Raw genomic sequence first — 9,674 nt, forward strand, 5'->3', positions numbered from 1 at the left:
AAACAGTGTCTCTATCCATTTTGCCATTCTTGCTAGGAAAGAAGAAAGAAAATGGATGATGAAGTAGAAATTTGAAAGATGATTTAGAATTTGATGTGAGATTTGTGGGAAGAATGAGAGGTATTTATAGAATGGAAAGATGATAGAGACGTTGGGGAATGATGTGATTCCGTACAAAAGGAAATTTGAGTGGTAGTGAGATTTGAAAGAAAGTGTAAGGTATTGTTGGGAAAAGAGAGATGGATAGAATAAAGTTGAGATTTGAATTTGAAAGGATAGATTTGAAAAGATTTTGAAAATAATGGAATATAGCACAAAAGTTAGTGGGAAAACAAAAACAATTGTTACCAGTACAGTGTGAGTTTCCTGCTTTTGCGCCTGCAAAAAGATTTAACCCTGCATGAACTGTGTTAGTACTATTTATCTGTAAAATAAATAAATAGTATTTGTGAAGTAAAGAACAGTATTTGGCGTTTGCGTAAGAATAAATTCCACTGTAAGCCAAGTTACTGTGTAAGAAAAATTCTGAAAACCAAGTTCTTCATATGTCAGGATATTTTGAAAAAATCCATGTTTATATGAGACTCTTAATTTTCATATTGAAACTTTCCTGAAAAAAGAAGTGGGCAAATTTTGGGGTATAACAAAAGCAATGGAACAACTAGAGCAGAACCAGGCCGCCCTTCGTGAAGAAATGACCCAGTTGAAAGGTACTGTTGAAGACCTCCAGGGAGGAATGGCCCAAGTGCTGAGCTTCATGAAAGAACTCAAAGATAAGCAAGACAAAGCTAAGGAAGTTCATGATCAGTACGAAGAGATACCTAAAGATGGCAACCCATTGTTAGGATATGTTCGAGGCTATGACCCTCACAAAACGAATGCTCACGCATCTAAAAGGGTCACCACGACCCATGAACAGGGAGAGGCCTCTCAAGAAGGATTCATCCCTACTACTCAGAAAGAAGGGACGTCTCGCACAGTTCGCATTCCAATCAACAATCCGCTTAGGGATGAGGACTACTTGGACCTACAGTATGGGGACACTAATGACACAGATCAAGTCCCTCAACCAAAGCTGACCTCTGCTGATTCTGGGGAGAATTCCAAGGAGAGTGGACAAATCAAGGCGCTGGAAGAAAGGATGAAAGCAATGGAAGGATATGATGCCTTCGATGTGGATACCTATGAAATGAGCTTGGTGCCGGATTTGACTATTCCTCATAAATTCAAGATACCCGACTTTGAAAAGTACAAGGGACTCTCTTGTCCGAGGAGTCACTTGCGCATGTATGTGCGAAAAATGGCTGCTTATGCTCATGATCAAAAGCTGATGATGCATTTTTTCCAAGATAGCTTGAGTGGAGCATCGGTTGACTGGTACATGCAATTAGAGAAGTCTCACATCCGAAGATGGACCGACCTTGCTAATACGTTCCTAAAACAATATAAATACAATTTGGACATGGCACCCGATCGGATGCAACTCCAAAATTTGTCACAAAAGAAAGAGGAATCGTTTAAGGAGTATGCACAGAGATGGAGGGAAATGGCCTCCCGAGTCCAACCTCCCCTGTTGGAAAAAGAACTCGTAAAAATGTTTATGGCTACATTACAAGGGCCGTACTACGATAAAATGGTAGGGAGTGTGTCCTCAGGGTTTTCAGATTTAGTGGTTATTGGTGAAAGGATAGAAGACGGAATTAAGAGCGGGAAAATACAAGGAGTATCATCTAACTCTTATCACTCAAAGAGGCCCACCTCAACCTTCGCTAAAAAGAAGGAAGGGGAGACCAACGCAGTAGTGCATCAAGAGTTTAGACCTCCTATGACATACTCACCTCAACCAAGATTCCAAGGCCCTCCGAGGAAGTTCGACCCTCTGCCCACTTCTAAAAGCGAGATACTGAAGCATCTATTAAACGAGCAGTTAGTGGAACTCAGGCCTATGCCACCTCCGATTCCCGGAAAGACTATGCCCAATTTCAAAGCTAATGAGAGGTGTGAATTTCACGCCAATTCTCCGGGGCATACATTGGAAAAATGTTGGGCCTTTAGGCACAAGGTTCAGGACCTGATAGAGTCAGGAGCAATTGCTTTTGACAAACCTAATGTGAAGACAAACCCTATGCCCCGTCATGATGGCGCAGTCAATGCAATAGAGGTAGTCACCGAGCAAGAGTTTGTTCAACAACGGAGCTCCCCCATAGATGCCCTTAAGAGGTATCTACTTGCAAAGGGGTTCGTCCTCGAACATAACGAAGCCTTTAAGACAACCTTGCAAAGACTCGTGAATCAAGGGTTAGTTCAGTTTAAAGAATATCCTGAGGAAGAGTATGTGGCCATGCTGGACAGGAATGAACCGTTAATGATACCAAGACAAGGGGCAAGGAAGACGTTGATCATCCCTTGCGCCAAAGCCACACTGCTGATACCCGCACAAGTACACACTAGGATTATCCCAGTCAGGGATCCATATCCTGTGGACAAAATGAAAGCAGTTCCATGGGAATATGAGTCTAATGCTAGTACCGATGTAACAAACATCGTCGGGCCTGGGGGTATGACTCGTAGCGGTCGCATATTCAATACTGCTAAATCAAAAGAGAATTCAGCACAAGCAAATGATCAAGCTACTGTGACACCCATAGACAAGGAGATCACTAACAAAGATGCCGAAGAATTCTTGGCATTAATCAAGAGAAGTGATTATAAGGTAGTGGATCAGTTGCACCAAACTCCATCCAGGATATCACTCCTCTCACTGTTAATCCATTCAGAAAAACATCGAGACACCCTGATGAAGATCTTGAGTGCTGCCCATGTAACCAAAGACATCACTGTAAATCAATTTGATGGAATGGTGGCTAATCTTACTGCTGGGGCATGCTTAAGCTTCAGTGAACACGAGTTGCCCTCACAAGGGAAAGAGCATAACAAAGCCCTGCATATCTCCATACAATATGGGAAAGCTCATCTGTCTAGAGTGTTGATCGACACGGGATCATCACTAAATGTGATGCCAAAGGCCACCTTAGACAAGATAGATTTGGAAGGACTGGTAATAAGACCAAGCCGTCTAGTGGTCAAAGCCTTTGATGGGTCGCAAAGCCCGGTGTTTGGAGAGGTGGACCTCCCTGTGGTAATAGGCCCTCACACTTTCTGCATCAATTTCCAAGTGATGGAGATTGAGCCTGCCTACACATGTTTATTAGGACGCCCTTGGATCCATGCTGCTGGGGCAGTTACCTCTACTCTGCATCAAAAGGTGAAATTTGTGGATGGAAACTCTATAGTAACCGTCAGTGGGGAGGAGGACATATTTGTCAGCAATCTAGACTCATACCGATACATTGAGGCTGGGGAAAAGGCATTAGAGACTTCGTTCCAAGCACTAGAGATTGCCACTGCTGTCACACTACCAATTGAGAAAACACGAAGGGCGGTGACATCCTGGAGAGACCTGCAAGACACAAAGATGGAAGGCTGGGGAAAAATTCCAGAAGTGCAAGAGAAGAAAGATCGTCTGGGGTTAGGATACCAACCAACAAAGAAGGCTGCAAAGGAAGAGCAACGATTCCCTCCGATCGCACAGACTTTTGTTACAGCTGGATATGAGCATGTATCCATGATATCTAGCATGGAGGGAACGTCCAATTTTATCCGGATGATTAGGCCAGGAGAACAGCTTCAGAATTGGACAAGCCTGGAGATACCGGAGATAGTTTTCATTTCAAAGTAATTTCCTATTGTGTGTTTTATTTCCCTTTTTAATAAAGAAAGACAATAACACTCATGCCTCGCCCGAAGCATAGAGTTAGTTTGTAAGGGCCCCATTTACTTTCAAGTTTGAAGTTTATTAATAAAATTGTCTTTGCACTTTGGTATTGAAAACATTGCCTTTTTCTTTTTCGCATTTATTCCTTCTCCATTTCTGAAAATGACAAATAAATTTCTTGCACAAACAAAGCACATTCACATCTGCATACTAAAAGAAAACAAAACATAAAACATGTGCAGATCACCTTCCGACACCACCGATAATAATACTGCTGAGACTCTATACAAACTCGAGGCTCTCGCTAATCAGGCTGAAGAAGGGAATGAGGAAGACGATGAACTTCCGGAAGAGTTGTCAAGGTTAGTGGATAAGGAATCCAAGAGCATGCTCCCTCCACAAGAGGCCATTGAAATCATAAACTTGGGAACGGACGAAGAACCTAAGAACATTAAGATTGGGGCAACACTAGGTAAGGACGTAAAAGCAACGCTAATCAAGCTCCTCCATGAGTATGCAGAGATTTTTGCTTGGTCATACCGTGACATGCCGGGGTTAGATACAGACATCGTGGTACACAGGTTACCTCTCAAAAAAGGATGTGCGCCGGTCAGGCAAAAGCGCAGAAGGGTTCGACCAGATATGGATAGTAAGATTAGGGAAGAGGTGCTCAAACAATTTGACGCCGGATTTCTTGCTGTAGTTGACTATCCACCCTGGATTGCCAACATAGTGCCAGTTCCTAAGAAGGACGGGAAGGTACGCATGTGTGTAGATTACAGAGACCTGAACAAAGCAAGTCCGAAAGACGATTTTCCACTACCGCATATAGATATCTTGGTGGATAATACAGCACAAGCTTCGTGGTTTTCCTTCATGGATGGGTTCTCTGGGTATAATCAGATCAAGATGGCTCCCGAAGATATGGAAAAGACGACCTTCATGACATCCTGGGGCACTTTCTGCTACAAAGTAATGCCTTTTGGGTTACGAAACGCAGGGGCAACATATCAAAGAGCCATGGTCACACTTTTCCATGATATGATTCATAAGGAGATCGAAGTATATGTAGATGATATGATTGCTAAGTCTCGCACAGAAGAAGAGCATATTACAAATCTACATAAGCTGTTTGAACGTCTAAAGAAGTACAAGCTAAGGTTAAACCCGAACAAGTGTACGTTTGGTGTAAGATCGGGAAAGCTGTTGGGATTCATTGTAAGCCAGCGAGGCATAGAGGTCGATCCTGACAAAGTAAAAGCCATACAAGCGATGCCCGTTCCAAAAACAGAAAAAGAGGTACGAGGTTTCCTGGGTCGATTGAATTACATCTCAAGGTTCATTTCGCATCTAACGGCTACATGCGAGCCTATATTCAAACTACTCAGGAAGGATCAACCCATCAAGTGGAATGATGATTGTCAAGTAGCCTTCGAAACCATAAAGAACTACTTGCAAGAACCACCTATACTCTTACCTCCTGTACCCGAAAGGCCACTAATCATGTACCTCACAGTACTCGAAAGGTCTATGGGGTGTGTACTGGGACAGCAGGATGAAACAGGCAGGAAAGAACATGCTATCTACTACCTCAGTAAGAAATTCACGGATTGCGAATCTCGGTATTCAACATTGGAAAAGACATGTTGTGCCCTAGCATGGGCCTCCAAACGTCTAAGGCAATATATGCTGAATCATTCCACGTGGCTAATATCGAGAATGGATCCTTTAAAATACGTGTTCGAAAAGCAGGCGCTCACGGGTAGAATTGCAAGGTGGCAAATGTTGTTGTCCGAATACGACATACAATATGTAACTCAAAAAGCAATAAAAGGGAGTGTATTGGCAGAACATCTTGCTCACCAACCCCTCGAGGAATACCAATCCATGAAGTTCGACTTCCCCGATGAGGATATTATGCTAGTAAGAGACTATGAAATACCAGGACCCGACGAGGGACCCGAACCGGGTTTGGTATGGAAACTCATGTTCGACGGTGCCTCAAATGCACTAGGACATGGCATAGGGGCAGTATTGACATCTCCCGATGACCGACACTTACCCTTCACTGCAAGACTATGTTTCGACTGCACCAACAACATTGCAGAATACGAAGCATGCATATTGGGGTTAGAAGCTGCAATCGACCTAAGGATCAAACTCCTTGATGTATACGGAGACTCAGCATTGGTAATCCATCAAGTCAACAAAGAATGGGACACGCGGGATGCAAAACTAATCCCATACCGAGACCTTATACTGGAGTTGACGGCTGAATTTGATACTATCACCTTTACTCATATCCCGAGGGAAGAAAATCAAATAGCCGACGCACTAGCAACGCTCTCCTCTATGTTCAAGGTGACCTGGCCAAACCATGAACCACGGATAACTGTTAGACACTTCGACGAACCTGCCTATTGTCTCACAATTGAGGAGCAGTCTGACAACAAACCATGGTACCACGACATTAAAAAGTACCTGGAAAAACAAGAATACCCGGAGAATGCCTCAACAATTGATAAAAAGACACTGAGGAGACTTGCATCCAAGTTCTTCTTAAGCGGAAGCATCCTATACAAAAGGAACTATGATTCAGTGTTGTTGAGGTGTGTAGATAAAAACGAGGCCAAGGAGATTATCAGGGAGGTACATGAAGGAACCTTTGGGACCCACACAAACGGACACTCAATGGCTAGAAAGATACTGCGAGCAGGGTACTACTGGTTAACAATGGAGGCCGACTGTTTCCAATATGCAAGGACCTGTCACAAGTGCCAAATCTACGCTGATAAGGTGCACGTACCACCAAACCCGTTGAACGTTCTGAGTTCACCATGGCCATTTGCAATGTGGGGAATCGACATGATAGGGATGATAGAACCTAGAGCTTCGAATGGACACCGATTTATACTGGTTGCCATAGACTACTTCACCAAATGGGTAGAAGCTGCCTCTTACACCAACGTGACGAGACAAGTAGTCACTCGGTTCATCAAGCATAACCTCATTTGCCGATATGGGATCCCAAGCCGAATCATTACCGATAATGGGTCGAATCTGAACAATAACATGATGAGGGAGCTGTGCGAGGAGTTCAAGATCGAACACCACAATTCTTCACCATACAGGCCTAAGATGAACGGCGCTGTCGAAGCTGCAAATAAGAATATCAAAAAAATAATACAAAAGATGGTGAAAACATACAAGGATTGGCACGAAATGCTTCCCTTCGCCCTGCACGGTTACAGAACCTCGGTGCGTACATCTACAGGGGCAACCCCCTTCTCCCTAGTCTACGGTATGGAAGCTGTCCTCCCAATCGAGGTGGAGATCCCGTCACTAAGAGTCATAGCTGACACAAAGTTAGAAGAATCGGAATGGGTAAAAACTCGTTTTGATCAGCTTAATCTCATTGAAGAAAAGCGACTGACAGCTTTGTGTCATGGACAACTCTATCAGAAGAGGATGAAAAAAGCGTTCGACAAGAAGGTCCGACCTCGAACCTACAAAGAAGGTGACATTGTCCTCAAGAAGATACTGTTACCTCGACTCGACGCCCGAGGAAAATGGACACCTAACTACGAAGGTCCATACATCGTAAAAACAGTGTTCTCAGGAGGGGCATTAATCCTCACTACAATGGATGGGGATGAGCTACCGCATCCAATCAATTCAGATGCAGTCAAGAGGTACTATGCCTAGCAGGGGCAAGGCTTCAGGCTACGAGCCCAAGACAATTCGTAAAGGATAGGAAATCGAGCGATCATCAACTTCCGAAGTCAAAGGATTACCGGGGACCTCGATAGCAAAAGAGCAATAGCAGTATTAATATCATTTCTATTTGTCATTTTCTTTCTTTCATACCTTTTGTACCTTCGCCAATTCAATGCAACAATCAATAAAAGTCTTTTCCCTTTCATACTTATCTTTTCATCATTTCAATACCAAGTGCAAAGAATAATTTATGTCTCATAAACTTTAAACTTTGAGCTTAAAACAGGAAACTTACAAACTAACAAGACCAAATAAAGGGGATGAAACCACGGCATCTCCGGTAGTTGATATACGCCTGGTCCTGAAAGCACTGCAATATCCCAGTAGACTAACTTCAGACGATCTGAGTTAAGACCCACAAAGCTGCTCGAAAAGCTAAACAAATCCAATGGGTGACAGAAGATAATGCATCGAATTCATCATACATATTCATGTTCATGTACACTTACATATGTACCATCGGCATAAGCATGCATACATTTACAACAAATCATAAGCATATACATTCGCGGAGCATCATTTTGGCAGATGAAGTTTGGTTTCTCTTGAATCCAATTTCAAACTCTATTCTCAATTTCAATTTCAAACCAAATCGTAACCCTCGCGTTACGTCTTATCACGGCAGTGATAACGGCACTTTCAAACCAAATCGTAACCCTCGCGTTACGTCTTATCACGGCAGTGATAACGGCACTTTCAAACCAAATCGTAACCCTCGCGTTACGTCTTATCACGGCAGTGATAACGGCACTTTCAAACCAAATCGTAACCCTCGCGTTACGTCTTATCACGGCAGTGATAACGGCACTTTCAAACCAAATCGTAACCCTCGCGTTACGTCTTATCACGGCAGTGATAACGGCAATTTCCAAACTAAATCGTAACCCTCGCGTTACGTCTTATCATGTTAGTCCCTTGGCAGTGATAATGGCACCTTCAACTTCAATCCAAATCGTAACCCTCGCGTTACGTCTTATCACGGCAGTGATAACGGCAATTTCCAAACTAAATCGTAACCCTCGCGTTACGTCTTATCATGTTAGTCCCTTGGCAGTGATAATGGCACCTTCAACTTCAATCCAAATCGTAACCCTCGCGTTACGTCTTATCACGACAGTGATATGGCACCACGTTCTCTGGCAGCAGCCATGACTCATTTCATTTTCAAGTTCCAATTCCAATCCCAAACATGCCATACCACGGTAATCCCGTGGCCGGCAACGCATCTACTCCACATTCCGCAATATCAGCAAATTTCAGGGCATTCTCAGTGTTCAATAATCTTCCATCTTCAGGTCGCGACGGGAAAGTAAGCCTGTCCGCCTCTTCAGGTTCAAGAATATTGAACAGGGGCAGCTGTCATACCCCAAAATTTGCCCCATCTACTTCACTTACAAAGATTCAAAGACTAGGGATCCATTCAAGCAACACCCCTAGTCAAGAGCCTCCTAAGGCTAGGGTTTGAGGTTCCCCTAAGAGGGATCAATGAGATAAGGCTCCTAATCAAGGATGTATGGTTTATAGTGATCTAATTTAAATCCATGGCAAAAGTCAAGGTACTACTCCAAAGGTCACCTGCTCAAACAACCTCAAGATCTACAATCAACTGATTCAAATCCAAAGTCAAGGCATGATCCAAACTTCTAACCATTGGTCACACAACAAGTATGGGGATGTATATCCATCATTTGATCAAAGCTTGATCATGATTCCATTAATAGAAACTCAGAGATGAACAAATATAGAAAGGTTCAAATTAGGGTTTCTTAGGAGAAAGTCAACCCAACTTTGACTGGGCATAACTTTCACATGGAACATCAGAAATTCTCCACTCAAAGCCTATTTTGAAGGAAATTGGATTCTCTACAACTTTGTGTCTCACAAGCCAAGGCCAGAAATGCTCCATTTTTAGAGATACAAGGCAAAAGATTACAGGTCATTTTCAGGCATCCTTCATAAACAGTTTTTTCCCAAAGAGAATATGATCAAGATAAAAGCTTCAAATGAAAAATATGTTCCAAAGTGGCTTATAGAGGACCTCTTGAGGTTTCTAAAAAGTATTAGAACTCCCTCATAGCTTAAAAATTGAAGGAGATATGCTTGATCAAAGTCAGGTGATTTT

At 43.0% G+C, this 9,674-nt stretch overlaps 1 protein-coding gene across 1 annotated transcript; it reads left to right on the top strand.

Moving 5' to 3' along the window:
- The first annotated feature begins 2,125 nt into the window (after nucleotides 1-2,125).
- On the top strand, nucleotides 2,126-7,904 carry LOC131619962 (uncharacterized). Its single transcript, XM_058890999.1, has 2 exons — nucleotides 2,126-3,619; nucleotides 7,779-7,904. Exons 1-2 carry the CDS (start codon nucleotides 2,126-2,128, stop codon nucleotides 7,902-7,904), a joined length of 1,620 nt encoding a protein of 539 aa, XP_058746982.1.
- Nucleotides 7,905-9,674: the final 1,770 nt, after the last annotated feature.

Source organism: Vicia villosa, linkage group LG7 (assembly GCF_029867415.1).
Source record: "Vicia villosa cultivar HV-30 ecotype Madison, WI linkage group LG7, Vvil1.0, whole genome shotgun sequence".
Taxonomy (NCBI): Eukaryota; Viridiplantae; Streptophyta; class Magnoliopsida; order Fabales; family Fabaceae; genus Vicia; species Vicia villosa.

Coding starts and splice junctions, on each gene's coding strand:
- LOC131619962 (XM_058890999.1), top strand. CDS start 2,126: ATGCCCCGTCATGATGGCGCAGTCAATGCAATAGAGGTAGTCACCGAG. Junction 3,620..7,778: donor TTACAGCTGGATATGAGCAT/GTATCCATGATA, acceptor AGCTTAAAACAG/GAAACTTACAAACTAACAAG.